Source organism: Gopherus evgoodei, chromosome 16 (assembly GCF_007399415.2).
Source record: "Gopherus evgoodei ecotype Sinaloan lineage chromosome 16, rGopEvg1_v1.p, whole genome shotgun sequence".
Classification (NCBI taxonomy): domain Eukaryota; kingdom Metazoa; phylum Chordata; order Testudines; family Testudinidae; genus Gopherus; species Gopherus evgoodei.
Genome location: NC_044337.1, coordinates 19797002 through 19822107, shown reverse-complemented (window position 1 = coordinate 19822107; position 25106 = coordinate 19797002). Strand labels below are relative to the sequence as shown.

The following is a 25106-nucleotide window of genomic DNA, read 5'->3' as shown; positions in this document are numbered from 1 at the left end:
GCCAAGTGATTTGCAAATTGAAGGGACTAGCACCACAGAAACAATAGGAGAGCTGTAGGTGTGGATCAGAAAGATGAACAAGAGTGAACAGGGGACAGAGACGGAAAAGAAGAGCATATGCAGAGATGAGACATAAAGGGCAGAAAAGAAAGCAGAGAGTTTGTATGTTTGAAACTGGTACATCATGCAACATCACTTTCTGAAGGCAGATATGAGCAACAGACATGAAGCAAGAGATTTCACCATCACTGTCAGCTATGTCGGAAACATTTTGCTACCTAGCTTTATTTTCAAGATAAAGGAGCCCACACAGTTTCTCTAGCAACAATGACGGTTTCACTCACTTGTGCAAATTGAGAAGGGTTGTAGAACTGAACAGTTCCTGATGGAGGTTCCCCAGAAGGTGGCACACTACAGAGAGGCTAGAAAGCAGATTATATTCCATTAACGCTATGTATTCTCTCTCCCTAGTTTTGTTTGCTTACTAGTAAAAAGAAGATACTTTAGAGTAGCAATGCCTATAATAGGTACAGAACAGCAGATTGTAACACATGGATGCAAAATGTGTCAGCACTTTTTGCAACCTTTATTATTAATTGCTTAATGTAGGCATTGGCAAAATAATATCACATGCACAAACTGTAAACAGCTCTGAAAATCCAAGCATGCAAAAACAAAAGTAACAAGACACCAGTGCAGCTTCTGAATTAGTATCCTGTGGTTTTGTTAGTAGAGCTTAGGCCTCCCCCAAGAATAAAATATTCCATCTGTGGTAATTGTTGTGCTTTATTGTAAATACAAAAAAGTTTTATGATGTCAGCTCTTTACAGTGTACTGAAACTTACAGCAGAGATGAAGCATTCCTTTAATTCCTACAGGGGTTGTTTACGGATGAAATGGGCAAGGTTATCATTACTGAGTTCAGAGTATTGCAGCATATTAAGTATTCTTGTTTGTTTTTAATTTAAGGCGACTACTTTGGCTCTTTCATTAATGTAAGGACAGAGTTGAGCAGAATTACCAAGTGAATGACTTAAGAACACAAAAATAAAGCAAACATGTCTAGATTATGTGCTTTTTGATAAATGGAATGGTGAAATTTTGAAGACCCTGTTTAAGTGTTAAAAGGAACACTGCATCATACATTATTTTTAATATTAATTCTGTGAAATGGAGGAGGGGGAACATGACTTAAAATAGCATTAGTAAGAAACTGAGCAAATGCAAAATAAAGGGGGAAAAAGACAATGTAAGTGAGAATGGCCAGCCACATGTACCTGATTAAAATGCTGGCTTACTTCACGTGATAATGAACTCATTGAACTAGAGCGCGAAAGCTACAAAACAGCAAGAACACACACACACAGAACACAAATAAAAACGTCGTCATGCATGTCACTGCCCCAAGCAGCTCAGTCATTTAATTAAAAATGAAGTTTCACTCTGAGAAAGGCGTAAACCAATTCTGAATTAAAAAAATGAAGAGCAAGAAGTTAGTTTAAATCAAAAGGGTTTTTTTTTCAGAAAGCACAAAATTATAGATCATTTAGTAGGAACAAAGGGGGCCTGGCATATCGCAATCTATTCTCCTCTGCGTATGTCAAACATTTAATATTAGTGAAATTAAATGCATGAACAGAGGCAAGACCCCCAAAGAACTGTTACTGATACTTTGTTCTGAAAAGACCTTTCAGAATTTTGTTCAAACGAACAAGGTGCTCTTGCAGCAATGAAATTAAGACACTTAGCTTGTACTTTGTTTATGGAACTGAGGGGCTCTTTTGTTTAGATTTTTAGAGGCAGTAACTAAGTTTCCAACTTGGCTAGTCATCAGCAATTGAATCAGTTACTTGCTGTTTTAGATTATGCAGGTTAAAACCATTACAGCCTGGTGGTTAAAATACACTGCACGGAGGCATTAGTTGACCCACTCTGAAGCAAGCCTTACCTCTCCTGACTGGGAGTCATCAGGATTGGACCCAGGGAGTTCAGATCCAGGTGGAAGCATTGTAGAGTTTAAATACTTTAAAAAAAAAAAAAAAGAGAGTAACCCTATTCATTTTCAATATATCTTAAGTCAGTGAGACCCAATGTAGATTTCCAATGGGATTCTGTTTTGCTTTATGCTTGTTCTAACACTTCTGAAGCAACCATAATGCAATATACTGAGATGATAAACTTCATCAGGCTAACGCTGCTGAGCGGGCTGCCATGTTCTGCACAACCTGAAGCTTTTGGGTGTCCTTCAAGCATAGCCCTGAGAAGAGCCATTTTACTAAACCATCAGGGACTGAGCGTCAGCTGAGTACACTGAGATTCAATGGCAACTACTGCAGGGAAAGAATGAGTCGTTAGGAGTTCTAATTAGGACTTATTTGTATTATGGCAGCACCCAGAGAACCCAAGTTAGATTGAGCCCCCATTGTGCTACTGCAACGGAGTCTCTGCTTCAAAGAGCTCACAATGTAAATATCTGAAATCTACATCTTAAATATGTGGCAGATATGGAGGTGTGCAGAAGAGATAGGGTATTATATTAATAGGTTATTAGTATTACAAAATTTGACATTTTGGGAGGAAATCATAAGAGCGAAGAATTCTTGCCTGTGTACTGACTGATATTTCAATGACGTAAATGTGGCCTGACTACACACAGTTATGAGCAATATGAACAATAAGGTAAATAGTACTGAAGCATGGAAAAGATGCTTCATCTCCAGAAGGAGTAGATCATGTCACACTCAGGCCATAAGTTACCAGTGAGATATAAAGTGACTACCTACATATTATATACTAGGAAATATAATTAAGGGATCCTAATCCTATAGGTGCTCTGCCTGTGGACCCACACTGAGCACCTAAAAAACTGGGGCCCAGGAAAAGTTTTCCATCTTCCTTCTGCCCCTGTGTTTTCTTTTCTGTCTCCTTTTCCTAGTTGTATCCCTTCTTTCACTAAGGGTTATTTATGTACAGGTATAACATGCCTTTTAAGTTACACCACTAGGAAATTGCAACCGTAATACTTAGTTTTTCAATAAAAGTTATAATTGGATATGAATGGTGGTTTGCATCTTTACTAACCTACCTGTGGTTCTGTAGTAGCATCAGCGCTGACTTGATTTGCAGATAATGTCTGTTCTTGTGCCTCGCTCCCCTCCATAGGTTGCTGCTCCTCAGGAACTACAGAAGAAACAGGTTTTAACCAAAAATGAACACTGTATCAAACCTTACAGATACAGGAGGAACAGGATCAACAGCAGAACCAGGTTTTCAGAGTAGCAAACTGTAATCAGCGAATGAGCTGAATTAAACATCTCATTTGAAAAGTTACATTGGTTTGATTATATTAAAAGGAACAATATATTAGACCTATTTCCAATATTTCTGCCATCTCCCCTCAAAGATGGTGGCAAGTCTTGTTCAATGGATGAGCGCATAGCCATAGTTAAGCCATATGCAACAGAAGCATATTCATTTTATATGGGAAACCTTGGAGCAACATAGAAAACAGAGGACTTGCAGCAAGAAAATATGCTGGTAAGGCCTAGAAAAAAATGATTCTGGGACAGGAAACAGCAGGTGAGTAAGAAACAAAAACTGATGCCAAGTACTTAGCAAAATATGAATAAGGATTGATGAATTATGTTACCTTACACAGTTCAAATTTTGGGGGAAACAAAAGCATTTTTTGTCTAGCAAAGAACATACAATCTGATGAAGTAATGTTTTATGAGATGCTCTTTGTGGGTTTAGTAAAAACTCCCATTTCCTGTTAAACAAAAATGGAGTTACTACATAGCATCAATGTTTAAAAGTTTCACGTTGTTTGGAGAACAGGTGCTGCAACCATTCAGATTTGTTGTTCTGAGGTCCTAGCTGCCCAAGACAGCTAAGAGGTAACCCCTTTTAGTAAACATTTTCTAAAAAGACGAGGTTTGTGATGTGCAGAGCTGTAGCTGTTTTCGTCCAGTTGCAGTCTCCAGGCTAATATGGAATTCAATGACTTTTAAGAAGTTTTAAAGTTAAGACCAATAGTAACAGGAGTTAACATTTTTTGGCTCAAAAGGATATATTTGTGATACATGTAATGGATAAGCATCTTTTAAGATGCCTGCTTCTTGCAGTTTATCTGCATTGGGTTTACGCACCTGAGTTTGGAAGAAACAAGTTTGTAGGGATAGGCATTGGTGCCAAGGGGGCAAACAGGTCTGATGGGGCAGGAACAGCACCACTGGATTTCGCACCACTTGGGTTTAGAACGTCAACGTAACGAGCTCTGGTTCCTGCTGAAACAGGACAAACATATGGAAATAAGTCAACTTGCAGTAAAAATGTAATATGGAGACAGAACATGTCTTCTGGTTAGAACATCTTTCAGGATCAGAAACAAGTAGGCCCAAGGATCAAGATGGTAAACTCTGAATCACAGGATGTGGTGGTGGCAGCAATTACAACTGTGATGCTAATTTACCCAGCAAGGCCAATCCTGCCCACAACAACACCATGACATGGCAAGCTGCCAAGTGTTCATCAAAGAGCCACCTCCAAAAGGGGTGGCAACTTTGCCTTAGGGTTCTTCACAACAGGGACAATCTTAAGCCTTTCCCTTTATCATGAGGAATGCCATCCACTACTGTGTGGTTACCTGCTTTTCTGGAAAACATGTTGACGCCGGGTGGACCCCCCGGCCCAGGTGGAGCAGTCTGAAGAGCTTTAGGAAACCCGGCTGGAGGTGGTGGCGGTGGTTTCCTCTGGAAGCAAAAAACAGTATTAGCCTTTGAATGGCATTTTTAAAGCAGACATTTCTCTGTTTTCCTAGACCACTCCATCAAGCATGTAATTGGACACATTCCCCTCCCTCCCCAGTTTAGCTCAGTATTTCTCAACCTTTTCAGGCAGGCAACCCATTGTTTGAAATCAAACATTTTCACAATCTATTGACATTGATTATAAGCGTAAAAAAAAAAGCATCAACAGCAATATTTGACCTTAAAAGAGCTAAGAGTGCGCAGGAGGGATTATTTGCTTTAGGCTATAATAAAACATGATGCCTAGTGATGCCCCCACCAGGATCATGACTCTCTGAATGAGAAAAAGTGGTCTAAGTGGTGTCAACTCCTACAGGCCATAGTCAACTTTCAGTTACACTGGTGTAAATCAGAATAAGTCCCCTTAAGAAACTTCACAGTACTCATTGGATCCACACCAGTAACTGAGGGCAGAAACTGATCCAGAAAACATATCACTCACTCTGATTTATGTAAATTGTTTACCACTTGCAGTTAATGTCATACTACATTTTAACCCAAAGTAAGCCGGCAAAGATGGCTTTTAAGAGCCACTATTTGGAAGTCCCATTATCTGATACTTATCCACTCAGGCAAAGAAAAAGAGAAACTCTTCAGTATTTTACCTCCTCTTCTGGCTCGTCTAAATTAACCCAGCGCTGTTTCTTTTCATCCCAAACAATCTATGAAGAAATCACAGTTCAGGATTAAGGGAGCAAATAGGTCACAAGGCTAGTAACCAGCAAATCATTTATAATATTAATTTTGAAAGCCATTTTCAGAATTAGCTAGGCATTTTGAAAAAACTTTACACATTAAGTTTTGTTTGGCTGCAAGAAAAAAAATCCACACTCTATGGACTAGAAAACAGTTTGAGCAAATTAACGTGTGTGATGTGTGCTGCGGTTTAGGGCCCTTACTGATTTGTTCTTATCATCTGGAAGGTGAGCTTCATTCTTTCCTTTTCCCATCAGCCAGCGAAACCAATTTGCACCACTCTAAAAATAAATACAAGGCTTTTTAGTGTATTCCTCTAAGAATCTGCTGATAGCAGATTTAAAAATCTAACTTCATACAATTAGTTCTTCATATAAACTGTATCCCAAGACAGTTTACATTATAATCAATAGAGAAAAATTAAGGCTTATATGGAAAGGAGAAAGATGCTAGTAGCTGAAATTTGAAATCATGAATTTCAGTGAGGCAGAGGGATACAAGAAGGCTGAGCCAGATGTAAGAAGTTGCAGAGGAGAAAGCTCTTCTTAGCTGAGACAGGTGTATGGCAGGCCAAAAGGTCAGTGGTAACTGAGCGGAAATGGGGAGTCAGACAAGTTCTGAGAGACTGGCTGAAGTCAGAGAAGGCAATTTTGAACTGGCTCCTGACAAGAATGAGAAGCCAACTGCAATGCGTGTCATGCTTCAGTGCTTGTAACTTTAGTGCATGCTGGAAAGCCAAGTAGTAGCATTGTGCACATGATGGAGTCTGGGGCCTGCGCTGAATGTGTAGATTGAGGCTGCAATAGTCAAGACAAAATGTTCATCTGATGATTCAGGTAGGCCGCCTCTCCCCCATTTTAGCACCATGATTTACTGTAGATGCCATTAATCACTGCTACTTGTAACTAGATACCCATTTTAATTTACCTTTCTCGCTGCTGGCTCCTTCTTGATCTCTTTGTTGGTCTCTTTCCCTTCAGGAATGGATGGAGGAGGAGGAGAGGGCTGCTTTACTGCAGAGTTACATCTTTCTCGTCCTACAGAATGGGTGGAGGATTCTGAGGTGGTCCGAGATCTTCGCCCATAGCCCTGCATTACAAATATGCAGGGATTTTAAATCATCTTACTACTAACCTAGAGGGATTATACTTTACTTTGCTTAAGAAATTCCTTCTTTTGAAATGTCAGTAATAACAGAGATGCAAAGTCATTAGAAGTGGGTGAAATGTAGATAGGAATGACGAGAGAGTGAAAACCAGCCTGGTCATGGCGTACCATGTGTGCTGAAGACTGAGAGGTGGATCTGGATCTTCGTCCTGGAGCCTGGTTAGATACAAAGCCAGCACATGCTTAATAAGCAAGCCATTAAGCAAAATGTAGATAGTACAATCCCCTTCATTTCCAATTTTAATTACATGTTCTCAAACAAAATGCAAGCCATTTGAGTTAGTTGTTCAGGCACATCTCTACCCTCTGGTTTAGGTGCATAGTACAGAGGCAGAGAAAACTGAAACCTAACTATGCTTTCACAGTAATGTGTCCAACCTATTAAAGAGGTAATCATGTCAGGGCATCCCCCTGAACACACTCATTGAACAGCTATCACCATTGAGAGAGAGAATGTAAAAAAATTAAAGGTAAAAATATTGCAATGAATAATGATGTTTGCTACATTGTCTGTATGTGATCTTTAAATTCTTTTTAAAAATATTTAGCAACTTTGGTATTAAAAATATCAGAGTTTAGATTTGTACGCTTATTTATTTAACAAGTGGTTAACATCACTTCATCCATTGGAAATAACCAAAGTGTCCCTATTGAGCAAAATTAACATTAATTCTGTTTCAATTAAGCACCTGTTACCTCGTGAGGTAAATCAGTTCCCTAGGAGATGTCCAACTTAAGTGACTTAAAACTGAAAATACCTGCTGTACAGTAAAACAGATGTTCGTGGCTAGGTTTTGATACATAAATGTTCATACGTTTGATACAATTTGGATAGCACCACCCATTGTTCAGGGCAGGACTCAAGTGCAAATCAATACTGCCTTTTAAAAGCACGGTCAGCAGACTTGCTCATTAGGATCTGCTTCTCTCCCACTGATATATGCTACAGCCCTGCTGGGTCGTGGTGGGTTGGCATATAAATATTTTAAATCCAACATGTCTGATTTTCTACTTCCACAAGTATTTTAAAATAGTAGGTCTCACATTTCTCCTGGATTTTTTTTCTTCTGCAACAAAAGACTGGATTGGTGCTGAGGTGCACTTCATGAACTTAGTATTTGAGAGTGCCACTGAATAATGAGTTCCATATTTGCATAGTGCGATTTGGAGAAAGCACTAAGGATATATGATATAAAAATACCATATTTGCCATTTTGCCATAGAAATCCTCCTCTCTTTGTTCAGGGAAAGTCTTTTGAATTGGAGATTCCTGGGGTATTCTCTGCATTGCTTAAAAAAGAACAGAGTAAGTTAGTAAATTTCAGTGGTTTTCAAGACATAATAGATGTCTAAGCAGTTGCACTAGAACTGTGATAAACTTTACCCAACTTCTCATTGGTTAGTGAGTCTAGTGCTAGAGAACCTGATGTTTTAAAGAACATACATTAAATTTCAGGGTTTGCATGAACCGCATTTGATGTCTTTTTTTTTTTTTTTAAATTCATGTGTATTTAGTTGCCTAAAAAGGAGGGTCAGAACTGGCTAAGTGAGGCATTCCTTAGGGTGATGCTCTGGGGGATTCTTTGCACAGCTCTGTCAATGGACTTCAGCCTTCACATGCAGCATCTTCTACTATTTAAATTCTCCGATTTCCACAGTTCTAAACATTCACTTTCAGTTTGAGGTGAAGAACTTTCTCCAATTCCAATCATGAGCATTTCCAACAGAAACTGCCCATAGGATGGCATTAGGTAGTGGTTTTGTGACAGACAAGTGTCAAGTAGGGAACAGGCTGTGACTCACTTACTTACACTGGATTTATGTCAAACCTGATATGCAAAGCCAGTAGTACTAAACTCTTCTCAGTGAGATTCTTTGCTGTCTTTTAGGTTTTCACTCTACACTCAGTTACCCAAGATTTACTTCACAATTTTAATGACCGAAACAAGTTACTGTGCACTCAATCTCCAAAAAGATTTCAGTGCCCTTAAGGGCAGGGAAAACATTTATTCAGAGCACAAACCTGTTTCCTGGTTTAAGTGCCCCTCTGGCTGTGGTTCTGCTGCTTGAGGAGGTGGTCCTCCTGGTGGCACTGTAGATCCCAGGTACAGTGAAGACTGTTCAGCTCCATATTGATTTGGAAAGCCTGGGGGTGCAAAGCCAGAGCCTGGCCCAATAGAGGGAGGGGCCACAGGATAGAAAGGAACACCACCAACAGTTTCTTGCTGCGTAGGAGGAGTCATAGCTGCTGATCCCTCAAGGATAGTCTGAGGGGCTACAGAACAAAATTTAAGAAAATTATTGGTAACAAAAAAGAGAGATATGGTCTAAGCACTGGACTGAGGAGCTAGGATCTGCTCAGTTCCAATTCCAACAACCTCATCTGTAAAACACAGAATATTTGTCTACTTTATCGGGATGCATTTTACTGTGAAGAAGTTACTGCCCATGAACTGCAATAAGTCTTTTTTAGTCTGTATTTGTTTATTTGACAAAAGTTAAGCAAGTCACCAAACCAGGAGACTTCTGCCTCTGAGGAGGATCTAATACCTCCACATGGATATGCTCATGGAATGCCTACTTGGGAGAATAGACTTCAATACTCCCATTTTTGCTGCTTGGCATTTTTTACATCCTTAGGTCTCCCACTTGCTCCTGCGGCATCCAACATGAAGCAGCAATAGGATTAGAAGCATCCAATGTACAAAACAAGTCGTTCAAAAGACAATGAACACAGTTTTTAAAAAAAGTAGTAAACTCCTTTGAAGTCAAAAGGGGACTAATTAAACACTCCCAGTTACATTTCAAATATCATCTCCTATTTCTGTCCCCATCACAAATGAGACATGAGCTCTATGCCTTTACGGGTTTCTATATGAACTGTACAATCTTCACACCCCTAATGTGCAACAGAAAAAGCTAACTGGCAATTATGTAAGGAAGTGTTATTTTTACTTCTAATGCTGCATGAATCAATCACAAAAAGAGCCAATTTATAACTAAAATGATACAGTTGAGAAATGAAATCCCATTAGTTTTACTTTTAAGTGATTTCTTTATTTTGTAGTCCACTGTATTGGTTCTTCCCCTTGACATACAAGGAGAACAATGTGAAATACTAACCTGAAGGCATTAGCTGCACACCTTGCATGGGGTGCATAGTATTAGGTAACAAGGATGTTAACAATGGGTTTTCAGTAGCAGGCCCCATTTCCTGTCCAGAACCTGTTCCATCACATTGACTGATATGGTCTAATTCAGAGCTTGGTGTGCTACAGGCATACTGCTGAGGGGTGGATCTATCTGCATTGTAAGCTATTGTACCATCCTGTAGTTAGGAGAAAACAAAAGCCTATTAACCATTATAAGACGTTAAATTCATAATTGAGGAAGAGCATAACAAGGAAAGTCTTCTAAATAAAAAAAGATCATTTGTTAGTTTCTTGAAGGTGAGGAAGGGAAAACTTTGCAACTAGATTTTCCATTCACAACTTTCTCAGGTTAAAAAATAAGTAAAGGGTCATTGTTAGATCAAATTCAGTTCCCCCAAAAGATGCTTTAAAAAACAAACAAACACAAACATACACAAACTTTTGCAAAAGCAAAGGCAAGTTTTAGAAAAGTTTCCTTTGGGTTTTATAAAAAAATACTGATTCCATTAGTTTTTTAAAATCAACATACCTCCCCCTCCTGCATTGTTTGAAACTTAATAGCGCAACTTAGTAGTTAGTTACTACAATTAATACTTACACGCTCACCTTTCTTCTAACAAGTGCATCTCTGCTTGCTCCTATAGGGTATTAAAACCTTGGAGTTTTACAGTTCTCCTTGCACAAGAATGCATAAAGAGGTCTATTCCACACACACATAGGGCCATCCTTACGATTTCTGGAGCCCATGCAATATTATTAAACTGGTGCCCCTATGCCCGAGGGCAACCCGGGCTCGTATGTGTATTTTAGAGAACGGTGCTCTTTTGAAGGATTTATTTAAAAAGCTATGTCTGCAGATCCAAGCATTTAAGGCTAAAGCTGAATACTCAGATTGTGCATCTAAAAATCTATGCAAGGATTTTTTAGAGATGTGATTTTATAATCTTCAGCAACACACTAATGAGATATTTTTAAATACAATTTTAAATAAAGGTCCTGTAGGCTAACCTGTTCTGAGTATTACAGTGATGCACAACTGTTTTTGTCAGTAAATTCAGAAACTGACAGCATATACCTGGAGGTTAGCAAATGTTTGTTAAATGGCTTCATTACCACTTGAATGGCTCTTTAATTAAGGTCTGGCAGGTTGGAGGCTTTTTCACTTTTAAGTACTAGATCCCTCACCAGGCTGCAGCAGCTAGCTGTGGGAGCCTGCAAGAAGGGTCAGAACAGGGATAGGAAAAGGCGGGAGGGTGGACACTAAGACGTGCCTAAGGACAGCCCGCGCACACGCGCACACACACACACACACACACACACACACACACACACACCATCTTCCATATTACACTGAAAACTGGGGCACCCACAAGTCTGCACATCAACTTGATTTAAGTGGTATGCAACTGGGTAGCTTTAATATATTTAAGAAATCAGAAATTTATAATTCCCATCTATTATTAGAAAAGAACAAGTGCACCACACAAGCATTTTATGAAAAGGATCTTAAGTAAAAATCTTAGTACGGAAGCCTTTTATTTTGGAAAGCAGATTTGATACCTTGATCTGTCCATCCAAGTGCCGAAGTCGTACTAACCATGAAGGTTCAATAAATAATTCCTGCTCTGGTTTCTCTTTAATCTGTGGGTCGAACAGGCGCAACTGAGATGATATCTATCAAAGGAAGGATTATATAAAAAAAAAATTGGTGAAGAGATCAATAAAATAAAAATTTTAGAGATTTCTAAACTATCATTCATGAACCAATATGTATCAAACTATGAGTGCTTAATTCTGAAGAATACTCATCCTTATAGTACCTGAATAAGTTGGCTGATAAGCACAGGCGAATAATAGTAGGGATTTTTAAGAACAGTTTTGGAAATCACTTCACAGTAATGAAACGCTTGTGCGGCGAGTCCCATCTCAGCTAGTCGGCAAGCGTAGATGAATTTGAAAACCTGTAGAATGCAAGAAGGTAAAGTTATACTGCATGCCCACATAATTTCTAAAAGTACTGCAGGGCAGTTTGTTACTCCAGCCACAAACTGAAGTACCCCATTATCACATGTATTCTAGATTTAAAAATCAAGAGGGGTAGCCATGTTAGTCTGGATCTGTAAAAGCAGCAAAGAGTCCTGTGGCACCTTATAGACTAACAGACGTTTTGGAGCATGAGCTTTCGTGGGTGAATACCCACTTCGTCAGATGCATGTAGTGGAAATTTCCAGGGGCAGGTATATACATGCAAGCAAGAAGCAAGCTAGAGATAACGAAGTTAGTTCAATCAGGGAGGATGAGGCCCTCTTCCAGCAGCTGAGGTGTGAAAACCAAGGGAGGAGAAACTGGTTTTGTAGTTGGCAAGCCATTCACAGTCTTTGTTTAATCCTGAGCTGATAATGTCAAATTTGCAGATGAACTGAAGCTCAGCAGTTTCTCTTTGAAGTCTGGTCCTGAAGTTTTTTGCTGCAGGATGGCCACCTTAAGATCTGCTATTGTGCAGCCAGGGAGGTTGAAGTGAAGTGTTCTCCTATAGGTTTTTGTATATTGCCATTCCTAATATCTGATTTGTGTCCATTTATCCTTTTCCATAGAGATTGTCCAGTTTAGCCAATGTACGTAGCAGAGGGGCACTGCTGACATATATTACACTGGTGGACGTGCAGGTGAATGAACCGGTGATGGTGTGGCTGATATGGTTAGGTCCTGTGATGGTGTAGATATGTAGGCAGAGTTGGCATCGAGGTTTGTTGCATGGATTGGTTCCTGAGTTAGAGTTACTATGTAAAAGCAGCAAAGAATCCTGTGGCACCTTATAGACTAACAGACGTTTTGGAGCATGAGCTTTCGTGGGTGAATACCCACTTCCTCAGATGCAGGATGCATCTGAGGAAGTGGGTATTCACCCACAAAAGCTCATGCTCCAAAACGTCTGTTAGTCTATAAGGTGCCACAGGATTCTTTGCTGCTTTTACAGATCCAGACTAACACGGCTACCCTCTGATACCTGAGTTACTATGGTGCAGTGTGCAGTTACTGGTGAGATTTGAAAATGAATATTAGTCAAAAAGCTTTCAAAGTGTTCCATCACTCAAGTTTTACAAGGCGGGGGTCAGATTGTATACAAACAAATCCTGCTAGATTTCTTCTTCAGATTTTAAATTCAGTCACTACCTTTAATTTAGGTTCTGGAACTCTGGAATTCACAATATTTACTCTTGGGGAAAATCAGATTTAGTTGTTAGCATCAGGAAAATCTTAGAACTACACAGTGCAATGATCCAGTCATAAAAGTAGAATTAAATCTTTAAAAGATCAACATTTATTTGGATCCAAACAGAAAAATAAAAATCCAAAATTATGGGGTGATTTTTTAAATATTTAAATCAATCCTGAGTTTAACTTTTGTTTGCACTGGAAAGTGCCCTTGCATTATTTTCATCATCAGGAGTCTTTTGGGAGCTAGTTTGTGAGAGCGACAGGTCCTTCAAGTACTTGAAAGAGTACACAAAGAAAGTGAACACCACACCACTCCTAAAAAGGATAAAAAGCACTTCATACAAAACCTGTGATACAACATTAACAAAATAGAACCGCTACTAACCTGGAAATTGGGTAAACAGCAGGGCTGGGTTCCCAGTGTCTGTGCATATTCATAGGCTTCTGTTCTTTGAATGGCTTCATTGGTGGCAAACTTTAAAAATGGTAAACTGAGAGAAAAGTGGAAAAACGAATTAAATTTTGACATTACTTCTAATTTAGATTATGTAATGTTACTGGCACATCAAAAGTTAGTCATGTTGCATTAATGAATATAAAGCATCAGATCAAGAAACTTCCATGCTTCAGAAATATGCAGCTTTGGTTAAATAATTATATATTGTGGCGTGTTACTTGTTAGAATATCACAAACCATTTCCTTCTATTTTCGTCTTTTAAATAGCAACGTTTTACAAAAACAAAAACAAAGGCAAGTAATCTGAATTCCACACCTGTGATTGGATCCAATTAGGACAAGCTTTGTTGTTTTCTTTGTATAAACGCCAAACCCGATCTGGGCCATCAGGTAGCAAAAATGAGCAGCATCTAAAAGGCCTTTAGAAGCTGAAACAAAGCACAACAGATCTCTCATGAAATTGTATCTGAATGGGACATAACTAATTCATAGTATCTTGAATTGTTTTGGTTCTTTGTAATGCCAATTTATTTTCATAAAACAGAAATCCGCAGAACTAAAAAAGGTCTGGTTTTATTGTATAAGTAGCAATAGTTATTTTTCATAAAACAAGCCAAGCAATTTAAGTTTAGAGCCCACATCCATTCCATTGCTCTCAATATAAACAGCCCTGCTGTTTACTCACTTTATTCTCCACAGATTCTACTTCAAATGACTTACCAAGAGTATCTCCCATGGTGGTAATAGTCCTCGATTCCACATCCATGTTATTGGTCAAGTTGGATAGTACCATAGCAAGATGAGGCCTCCAGTCTCCCCATTTCTCATCGCCACAGCACTAGAATTAGAGCAGATACCCTTCCATTCTATGGCTTGAGGGTGTGTGGATAAGAATTACAACCTGAGGAAGGGCTAGAATAATTTTTGCATTCGAGATCAGGTATGCAAGAACATAAGAATGTCCATACTACTGGTCCATCTAGCTCAGTATCCTGTCTTCCAACAGTGGTCAGTACCAGATGCTTCAGAGGTAATGAAAAGAACAGGGGAGTTATCAAGTGATTTATCCCCTGTCATCCAGTCCCAGCATCGGGAACTCAGGGGTTTAGGGACACCCAAAGTGTGGGGTTGTACCCCTGACCATCTTGGCTAATAGCCACTGATCAACCTACCCTCCATGAACTTACCTAATTCTTTTTGGTACCCAGTTATATACCACTAGTGTGCTGTAAGAGGTAATTCACAAGAGAACATATACAAGTCTTAATTGAAGCTTATTGTTAAAACTCACTGTGGATGCTGCTGGCATTCTTCCAGACATGAGCTGGTAAACAGTTTGCAGAGGATCATTAATTGGAAGACTGTTGGCAAATCTATATAAAAACAAAAATAAAAATAATTGTAGGTAAGCAGATAACAGGACTAACATTCTTGTATTTACTTTAGCTTTGAGAACAGACATTTTCAAAGCACTGCAGTGAAATAAGTGTAATTGGCCAGTGAATCATCTTTAAAACAGTTACTTTCTAAACAATTGGACTTGCAGTACAGCCAAATGCAAATACAAGCCTAGGAATAACCTCAAGAGTTGGGCTCCTAGTCCCAGCAGATAGCAGCTGTAACATTGTTTCAGAAGCTGTGGGAGGAGAGAAAACACTGCTCTTATGTACAGACAGTCCTTGCTGGAAGATGGTTGCTTCGTTCCGAAATAAGGAGCAGCAGGGGCATAACATTATTTCGGTATTAAAAGTCCCAAAAGTAAGTGGGGAAACAGCCACCCAAACCTTTGAAGGAAGAGAAGCATACATATAGTTGATTTAATCCCTTTAGTGTCAAAATCTGAGTTTCTGAAACATGAAGTGAAGCTAATTCCTATGCTATTCCCCCTCCCAGTTTTCATTAATGTTCTATAGTTTGTATGGCAGATCTGTCAGTCAGCGAGTAAGCCAGTTTAGGGCATGGTTTAAGATCCAAAGAGGAAATCATGTTACAGTGAAGGTGGTGACAGAATAGCTCTTGCCAACAGTTGTAGCAGTCACTGCAATTCCGTGAAGTCTAACTTTAAAGGCTGAAGTCCCTGAAACTAAAGCTGCAACATGACTTAAGTCAACACCCAGATGATATATCTAAAGCAGAATTCCTGCCTGAGCACAGGCACACATCATAATTGTGGCCTCAATTTCTAAGCCACAGGACTTTACCTCATTAATTGGAAATAAATAGCTATTCCATACTAGATGCATATTCTAATCATCATCATCAAGCAGCAAACCATTACCTAGTCATGACTCTTGCATGTGTTCTGTTGTCCATTTTACTGGCAAGCAGCAGAGCATGACCCCATAATCCATGCTTCATGGCAGACTCCAAAGCATCCTATTAATGTAGAAAAGTAAACGAGTTTATTGGGGAACAAGATCAATACACAGCTCAGAACAAAGTACTAATTATTTCTAGTGCAGATATCTTATGACTATGAATTGAAAATACTCATTAAGTCACATGCTAGTATGTTACAATATAATCTGGTTTTGAATTGTGAATTCTTTGGGACAGGGAATCTCTCTTTACTGTAGCGTGCCAAAGACATTGATGGTACCATAAATATTACATATGATATACCTTAGTATTTGTGAAGCTTTCATTTTTATTACTTGATATTTTAATTACATGCAAGCCACTAGGGCTTTAAGGGTATGTGGTTTTTGGAACAATAAATCCTAGTTAAAAAAACCAAACTCAACCAGTACTTTAAAGCAATAATATGAGCATTCACCTTCTTACGACCATAAAGCAGAAGCTCCCTGAATCTCTCCGTCTCTCTTTCAAGACTGTCAATTGTGGTTATAAGACTATTGGTGAGAAATGAGAGTTGCGCTTCACCAGACTCCTCTTCCACTTGCTCCAAAGCCTCATTAGTGAAGTCAATCAAGTTTGCTTCATTAGGCGATTTTCCAGGAAGCCAAACTGTTTTGTGATCTCGTAACAAAAGCTCTGCAATGTCTGTGCCCACTACAGTCTATAAATGAAACAAATTCAATCACTTTGAAATAATTTGACTGAACTATTTTAAACACTTGAAGTTTAACAAGTTAATTAACACAAATGATGCAGTGGGTTGGACAAAAGGAGATAAGAATGGATTGGTCAACTCAGGTGTCCCATTGAGATTATACAGATAAAGACCCATTGCTCTCATCTTATTTTGCACTTCAAAACAGCAAGGAGGAATGCCCGCCTTTTGAGTATTAGACCTGCATTCTTGGTCCAGTACAAACACTTTACGTACTCTTGCCACCTTCACATAAATGGAGCTGCTATATCTTAAGATTCTTATCTAAAACCTAAAGATAAAGGCTCTGTAAACTGACCTTCAGGGCATCAAGAGAAAGCTTACAGATTTAAGAAATATGACATACCCCATTCTGTCTGCACAACAATACAATAAAATCCCAAAGCAGGCTTGCAGATTCTTTGTCAATTAGATTTTCATTCTGAAAGCACTGTGTGGCTTTGTTTTGTGCAAAATTAATGACATCCACTTTATGGGTATCATCTCTGGAAGAGAAAGAAAAGTATGCAATGAAACAAAGAATCAGTATGAAGTGCCAGACATCATCAACACCATAATAAGTAGTAAGTAGAACAGAGCAAAGTCAAACCTCCAGTAACATTTAGGCTTGTGGAATATAGATAAGAGATATCTGATCAAACCAGTTTAAATCTATTATTTGTGGCTATGCAAAATTACAAGGAAAAATTAAGACTGAGAAAACTTTAAAACCGCTTATGAAATCCATAAAACATACTTAGCAAGAGGGCCCGGAAAGGCTCTCATCTCTTCTTGTTCTGGCATATGTTGCAACATAGTCTAAATAAAACAAACAAAAAAATGCAAACCATAAAAGCATGATGAGTAGCTCTTACATCTATAAATTCCACTATGTATACAGTAATTCATTTTGTACCTAAACAGTGTATCAAAATAAAATACATAAATAAATAAAAGCTACACATAACCTATGGTGTCATCTAGTATACCACTCCTGGACAGCTGTTTTCCCTATAGTATGTTCATTAGGGCCCTGTCCAATCCAGCTTAAAATGTTTTAATGACTTTCCATGAGAAATTATTCCACAGCAGAAGATCCCATGGGAAGTTTTTCCTGGTATTAACCCTACATTTTCCTTTTCATATATCCTTGTGACATTCTAAATAAATCCTCTGTCTCCTTGCTGTGTACACCATTCACACACTTGCAGATAATGGTGTTCTATCTTGGTCATGTTGGCCGCATTCTACTCTTTCCCCATAAATCAGATCCTCCAACTCACTTGTCACTCTTCTCTGAACTCTCTCCAATCTGTCCACATCTTTCTGGTGACCAAAAACTTTGTATTCCTTTGGCCCACTGGTGGAGTCACAAGAGAAAGGGAAATACACCCAAGGTACTCAATCTCCTTCCAACATGGTCTACCCAGAGAGCCTCCGAGCCTGGGTCAACTGACTCCTGCTAGAGTTACTGCATTAAAAATAGCTGTGCAGACAGTGTGGCTTGGGCTGGAGCTTGGAAGCCTAAGGGTGAGGTGGGCTTGAAAGCCTAAGCGGCAATGTCTACACAGCTTTTTTAGCATGGTAGCGCAAGCCCTGTGAGTCTGATGAGTCTGACAACCCAGGCTCAGAGATTCACTGCCACAGGCTGCGTAGCCATACACTAAGATAGCAAACCATCACAGTCGCAGTCGGCAGAGAAAGGTACAAATGCTCACGTCTTAATCAATGGCTGCATGCACACAAAAATAAAGACCCCAACCTTCCTAGGACTTGGAAATCCTATTTTAATTAATCAAATGCCACAGTGAGAAAAGAAGACAGCTATTCTACACTAAGGGCTTGCAGAGAAATCAAAAGTGAAAACATAAGGAAACTTACAGAAGCAAAGAAACAACATTTGTTTTTCTATAAACTAAACATACATACAACAGAAAGCCATAACAAAACTGAAGTGTCCTATTTTCCCTTTAGAAAAAAACCCAAAGATATTATCAACATAAACACATTTGTATTCCTGGTGTACTTTTGCTTTACCTCCATACTGTGTATCTCAACCAAAGCCGGCTGTCCTTCTGACGGCAGGTTTGGCAGTACTTTTGTCAGATGGCCCCCAGGACCAAACCTTGCACAGACATGAGGCACTAAAAATTTCTCAGGTGTCGAGGGTCTTGATGGGACTACAGTAGAGAGAAAGATCAGAATCAAGTGACTCAACTACCTTGCAGCAACTTAGTTATTTACATTTTATTTAGTTTTCTACATAGTTCTGATCACAATCAAAGCAGACATGAAAAACTAGTTATTGAAGTTGGCTAAACACCATCTTCAAAGAGTTAATAGCTATACTGTCCTATCAAATACAAGACAGTACTGAGAGCAGACCTCTCAGAAATTTGAAATAATGAGAAAAAATTCCGTACTGAGAACTTCAACATTATTTTTGCTTATCAATCCCCAGTACGTTTCTATGTTTTAGAGGACTTCTGACAAATCTTTTCTTAAAAAACTACTGATACTTTATATGAAAAACTGCTGTTTAACTGCAAGAAGCAAGGCTAATAGAAAAAAATCAAAGGATTATATAAACAGAACTGTGTGTAAGGTATGTTTATTTTAAAGATTCTCCATGAATTAACAGTAGATTGAATTCAAAGCATGCTTGGAGTCAAGAGAGTTTTACAGTATCCCATTATATACACATGATTCTAAAGCAAACACCACAAATGCAAAATAAGTGTGCAGTACTTAATACATAACCAGTAGCAATTAATATCTGGCCATAAAATAATGGAACTGTTCAGTGACAACCCAGGATGGAACAAACAAGGGACTATCCTCACAGTGAGCAAAACTTACCTTAAGTATAGCTCATATCTATGAGTGTACAAATACAGAACATTACATTCTACTGTTATCAATTTAATATCTATTATGAACACAGGTGTCTTTACTACCAATAGGTTCAATGAATGTTTGTAAAGCATTTTAAAGCTGAATGAAAGGCACAGAAGCAAAGAATTGTTAACTACCCTCTCAATCCAACCTTCCCCCATGTTTCTGCAAATACCTTGTTCTACAGATGGCCATCCAGATTCAGCTGAGTAACCATAATCTGTAAAAGGCTGTTGACCATCAAAGTTAGCAGGGTATCCTCCATATGCATAATCTGTGTGAAGCGAGACTGGCTGGGTGGTGGTTTCATATGCATTAGCTGTCAGATCATGGTTGCTTCTATAAAGCTGGCTCTGAATAGAACATATTAGTAATTGTTGCATTAAAGACATAATAGCCCATGTGATTCTTTCCCCTTCTGCTGAATAACGTGGCAAGCAGGACTGAGGAGCTTTTTATCTCCCACTTAGCAGCTATATGGGCTCTAATAAGTATTTTAATATAGTAAGTTGCACAGGACTTTCACTGGATTTATGAAAGCTGCACAATGAATCAAGTGGTATAATGGACTTGAGCTAAAAGTTTGTTGTCTGTTTTAATGCTCTACTTCCCTATGTTCCCCTTTTAGAATTTGATTTGCTCACCTCAGACTGCACATGTGGGTTTACTTCTCTCTTTGCCAACTCCTCCCCCTCCTTTTTTAAATGATTATTTGCATGTGTATTTTGCCAAGAAAAAAAATTCATAGAATGATTTGCAGACTGGAGTGTGGCTTCATCCGCAGCTCAGCCAAGATCAGAACGACCCCACAACCTTTTCTTAGTGCCTCTCCTGATTTAAGAGAAAAATCTGACTAGATTGAGTATGGATACTCGGTGTAAATGCCTGGAGAGCCTCCAGTTCTCCATGTCCAATATCAACGAAACATTTGGGTCCCAAATGGATGACTAAATTTAAAACTACATCTGGATTTCTGGAAGGTTAACATATGAGACTATAGCTAATGCAAGTGCAAACTCTACTAACAGTATACAAGAATCATCTACCAGTAAAAAAATGTTTCATGGAATTATCTGTGTATTTGTACTTAAAATAGAAGAGTAATTTTTATTTATTTTTTTAAAAACCTTACAGTAGAAGACTGTTCTACATATCAATTCAACAGCCACAACTCTTTAAATGTATTCCAAGTTTCAGCTCAGCATTATTTTCCTCTCAACATCACAAGCATAAACAGGACATATAAAAATAGGGATGTGGACACATTCTCAACTATAGTAAAATGCAGCAGTGCTCCCATGCCCAGTGAATTGTAGGACTAAGCCCTTAGCCAAAGAGACAATTTCTTCCTATGTTCTTATATAGCACCAAGCACAACTTGAGCCCCAGTTCTAAACAAAGACTCTAAGAACTATTAAATAAATATTTTAAAATCGAGCACATACTGTGGCACAATCTTCAGTCCCTAGCTGCTGAATATGAACTTTCAAAATATGCCTCTGTTGCCCAAGCTAAGAACAGAAATAATTGTAACTTTTGTATGTTTATGATCTTCCACTAGCTTCTAGAGATTTGATCCAACAGATTGCCAGGTAACCCCATTCCTATCATCAAGCGGGTTAACAGAACAAAGTCATACACATGATGCTCTCACATGAAACTCACTTGCTGAGAGCGAGAACTGAAGCTGCTCTTACGGCTATGAACACTGTGGGAACTACGGAGGCTATGGGCAGAATGTTCACTGTGGACACTTCGTCTGTCAAATTCATCACCATAAGGGTCTCTGTGAGGCTCAGTTTCATCATCAAAGCTTCCAGCAAAGCGAGGATCATATCGCCAGTGATCTTCATATCGGTCTTGTCTAAAGAGCAATGAAATATGAAAATAAAGATAAGAACCTGTATCCTGGGAAGAACTAACTTCCGTGGATATTTGTGTCCATTAAACTAGAGAGTACAGTTTAAAGAGACCATGTCACAAACTAGTCCACAGATTTAGGTTTTGTAAAAGTAGACAGTCCAAAACCTGATTTAATGGAAATATCTTCAGTTATTTTTTCCCTTGAAAATATTTTCTAGCTGTGATTTAAACCCAGCTTTATAGCAAGTACCTGAGAACCAGAAAGTGAAATTGACTAATCTTGTGTTCACTGTCCAAAATGAAGTGCAAAAAGTAAACAAATGATGGAGTAAAGAGTTTCAATTTTTTAGTAACCATGTGTCAGTAGCAAAAGTATGAAAATCAGTTTTTTTAAAAGGCCTTATTTTACCCTGACTGTATGTCTTTCAACTTGAAATGTTGTTTAGAGACTAATTCCAAAAATCTAGGCCAGGGTAGGCAACCTATGGCACGCATGCCGAAGGCAACATGCAAGCTGATTTTCAGTGACACTCACATTGGCCGGGTCCTGGCCACCCGTCCCGGGGGACGTCTGCATTTTAATTTAATTTTAAATGAAGCTTCTTAGACATTTTAAAAATCTTATTTACTTTACATACAACAATAGTTTAGTTATATAATATAGACTTATAGAAAGAGACCTTCTAAACATGTTAAAATGTATTACTGGCACGCGAAACCTTAAATTACAGTGAATACATGAAGACTCGGCACACCACTTCTGAAAGGCTGCTGACCCCTGATTTAGGCTATTCAAAATTAAGACCGATATCCCATTCTGAATCCATCTAACACAGAAAACTGGAAGAACATTTTCCTATGTTGGTTTCTGTTTAGACTCTGTACTAAGCCATTTAAAAAGCTAGTTACAAAACAAGTCCTATTTTTCCTAAAATCATTCTCTCAAAGCTGATTTATCCAATGTACGTCAATTTCCATAACAATTCTCCTAGCCATAAAGAAACATACAGACTGATAAAGAACACTTTAAACAAAATCCTGTTTTATACCTCAAACATTTTCATAGTCTGTCATGCAATAGATTTGCCTACCTAGAGTAAGACACTTTTCTTCAAAATGCATTAGAAAAAATGCTGCCCAGAACTTTTACAGAATAACTTGTGATTCTGAAGCTTTCTGGATAATCAAAAGTTTCAGTAAATTACACTAAAGAGCCATATCTCAAAGCTTCCAAATAAAGGGCACAGATTACAAACCTGTTATCATATGGATATGCCTCTCTCTTTTGGTATGGATTCTGTTCAGTGTCATACCAGTATCTCTGGTCATAACTTCTGGGATCTCTATATCTGGAGCCATATGCTGATGGATAACGTTCCCAGCGATTTGGATCTTTAAAAAAAAAAAGGGGGGGGGGGGGCTTAATCTAAAATCTTTGCTCATTTGTTCCCTCCTGAAATGCATGCACCGATGTTTTGTTAACATCTGAGATAACTACTGTACAAATCCAATTTAAAAAAAAAGCTTTCAAAACAAAGTTGAGATACTAATTTTATTAGAAATATGAATACTCATACATTTTGCCATAACCAGATGAGATCAAATAAAAGTTATAGACAGAATTGTTGAACTATAAGCAAAAAAGCTGTATATCAATTTCATGTCCCTGTGATAAATTTGGTTACATCCAAGTGTAGTTATCAGATTACTGTTATGCACCTTATCTGGATACTATACTGTACTCTTTCAAGGGGATGGTCTCTGCAATTTAATAGATCTTTTCATTTAAACTACTATGAGGCTAAGTTATGATAAAATTATTTCTACAAGAAAATATGGAAACTCTCAATATAAAATCCTGGAGTTTGGAGGAAAGAACCCATTGGTCTGATAGAATTCAAGTGCTATCTCCAGAACACTGTTAACCCATGGGTGACTGTGGGGCATATTATTTGTGCGGAGCACTATATTTTGAGGTAGAGTCAATTTATGTTCTGATCATTAACTAGTTTTCCAGTGATTAAGAATTTGTCCACAATACATGTGTTCAGGCACAAGTGGGCACAGTGATTTATGTTGTACACTTTAGCAAGCAATCCCATACATGTGCCACCATATAATTTTACCATGATAAATTAAAGGCAAAAGAAAAGTTTGACCATTTTCCTCATTGTCAAATAGGGAATCAAAACAACAAATTCAAACTTCATTCTCTGCTTTTTCCTCCTACCGAACCAAGGATACAGAGATGATAGCAAAGCATTAAGGACAACTACAATGCAGGAGGATCAGTTTTCAACAAACTGAAAGCTTTATTCTCATTAGCTGTGGAAAATACGACAATATTATTTCAGTAAAAGATCACAAATTTAGTTTTACAACAGTTCTCTGATGCTAATTTTAATATACTTCCCATTTTTTTTCTGAACCAACTAAACTCAGAAAAATTTAGAATTCATTGTCCAACTGTACCTCCATAATTATATGGGTTTGCATAGTAGTCTGCATAGTAATCATTCCAACCACTTTTCGGATTATAATAATCTTCAGTATACCCCTGTCTGAAAGAGGAAAAAAATACGGGAGATAAAATACTATGATTTAAACAGGCATAGTGACTATTCTTAAAGTTGTTAGAGGATACACACAGCTGATGATGGTTATTCTCACTATGACAACAGAATATCTAGTGTTACAGTTTTTTAAAAATTGCAGTTACAGGAAGTGGAAGGTTCAGGGAACTAGAGCCTATATACCAGAACATCACTAATTCAAATCATTCCATACTATCAGTGACTGAAAGGTGTTACCGTACAATAGCTTAAGTGGTTTGTGAACAGATTTGGTGGTCAGTCCAGTCACTTGTGGACAGTCAAACATATCACAAAAGCCATTTCTACAACTGACATTCTTACTGGCTTCTCTACTGAGGCTGCCAGTATAGCTAACTAGGTATTGAGGTAACTATTCTCAGCTCTAGAGCCACTCATGCGAGGTCAGCCATATTACTGAACCAGGAACAAATGTTTGGTGGGGATCAACTTTTCCATTTCTGCAGGATTAATTTTTTAGTAACCAAGCTACCAATTAAATGAATCAAAGTCTGTCCACACCACAAACATAATTGGTAGCATACGTTCAGTGAGTGCCTGAATAGGTGAAGAGAGGTGCAAGCAGCGTAGCAGTGAGTGGGAGGCTTGTAAAGACAGCATCCACTCTTGCAGGAGTGAATTTGATCTGATAAGATTTTGTCAACCTGGACTACTTTGGGAGAGATTTTCAAAAGGCAGCTAAGGCAACCAATTCCCATTTGTGTCTTTTGAAAATTTTAACTTATCACTGTGAGCCAGGACCATGAGTTAAGTCAAGGATTGTGCAATAAAACACTGATTTTTAATAGAAGAAATCTGTTATTTTGGTTAAATATCAAATAATTATTTAGTTTTGCTCAGTCTTAGCAGGGTAGATATGAACTTTATAAAAGCATTAAAAACATTTAGACAGAAGGACCAGTAAAGTTGTGTAATTGCACAAATGGTCAGGAAAATTTAATCAACCCAAACAAAAATCTACTTGTCTGCTCTCTATTACGATAAAGACTAAATTTTATTCATCTCTTTAAAAAAAAATGTACAGTGAGAGGGCAAGAATAATTTTACAAGGCTGTGATTCCAATGAGCTTTGAAATACTATCTGTAAGAGTGATGATGTGCACTGAGAACAGTGCTATTAAGAGAAAGCAATCCCATTAACTCATCTTACCACAAATTCTCACTATTTTTTTTTTTTTTTTTTTT

The 25106-nt window shown here is 38.2% G+C and overlaps 1 protein-coding gene across 4 annotated transcripts in view; it reads right to left on the bottom strand.

Annotated features, from left to right (window-relative positions):
• The window catches only part of SEC16A (SEC16 homolog A, endoplasmic reticulum export factor), a 41265-nt gene that overhangs the window by 2697 nt on the left and 13462 nt on the right, over positions 1-25106 (bottom strand). The window contains exons 4-31 of one of the 4 annotated variants that reach the window (XM_030535117.1): positions 23782-23870; positions 22566-22701; positions 21112-21310; positions 19622-19799; positions 18589-18731; positions 17309-17370; positions 16919-17057; positions 16276-16518; positions 15778-15875; positions 14791-14872; positions 14220-14337; positions 13816-13927; positions 13428-13533; positions 11644-11784; positions 11384-11497; positions 9795-9999; positions 8695-8946; positions 7873-7961; positions 6780-6827; positions 6432-6593; positions 5708-5785; positions 5414-5470; positions 4646-4751; positions 4149-4286; positions 3086-3180; positions 1949-2023; positions 1278-1337; positions 345-422 (exon numbers count right to left, since the gene is read on the bottom strand). In XM_030535117.1, coding sequence (XP_030390977.1) covers positions 345-422; positions 1278-1337; positions 1949-2023; positions 3086-3180; positions 4149-4286; positions 4646-4751; positions 5414-5470; positions 5708-5785; positions 6432-6593; positions 6780-6827; positions 7873-7961; positions 8695-8946; positions 9795-9999; positions 11384-11497; positions 11644-11784; positions 13428-13533; positions 13816-13927; positions 14220-14337; positions 14791-14872; positions 15778-15875; positions 16276-16518; positions 16919-17057; positions 17309-17370; positions 18589-18731; positions 19622-19799; positions 21112-21310; positions 22566-22701; positions 23782-23870 — 3403 coding nt within the window. The remainder of the gene's footprint in view (positions 1-344; positions 423-1277; positions 1338-1948; positions 2024-3085; positions 3181-4148; positions 4287-4645; positions 4752-5413; positions 5471-5707; positions 5786-6431; positions 6594-6779; positions 6828-7872; positions 7962-8694; positions 8947-9794; positions 10000-11383; positions 11498-11643; positions 11785-13427; positions 13534-13815; positions 13928-14219; positions 14338-14790; positions 14873-15777; positions 15876-16275; positions 16519-16918; positions 17058-17308; positions 17371-18588; positions 18732-19621; positions 19800-21111; positions 21311-22565; positions 22702-23781; positions 23871-25106) is intronic. The other 3 variants (XM_030535118.1, XM_030535120.1, XM_030535119.1) reach the window with 3 other exon arrangements.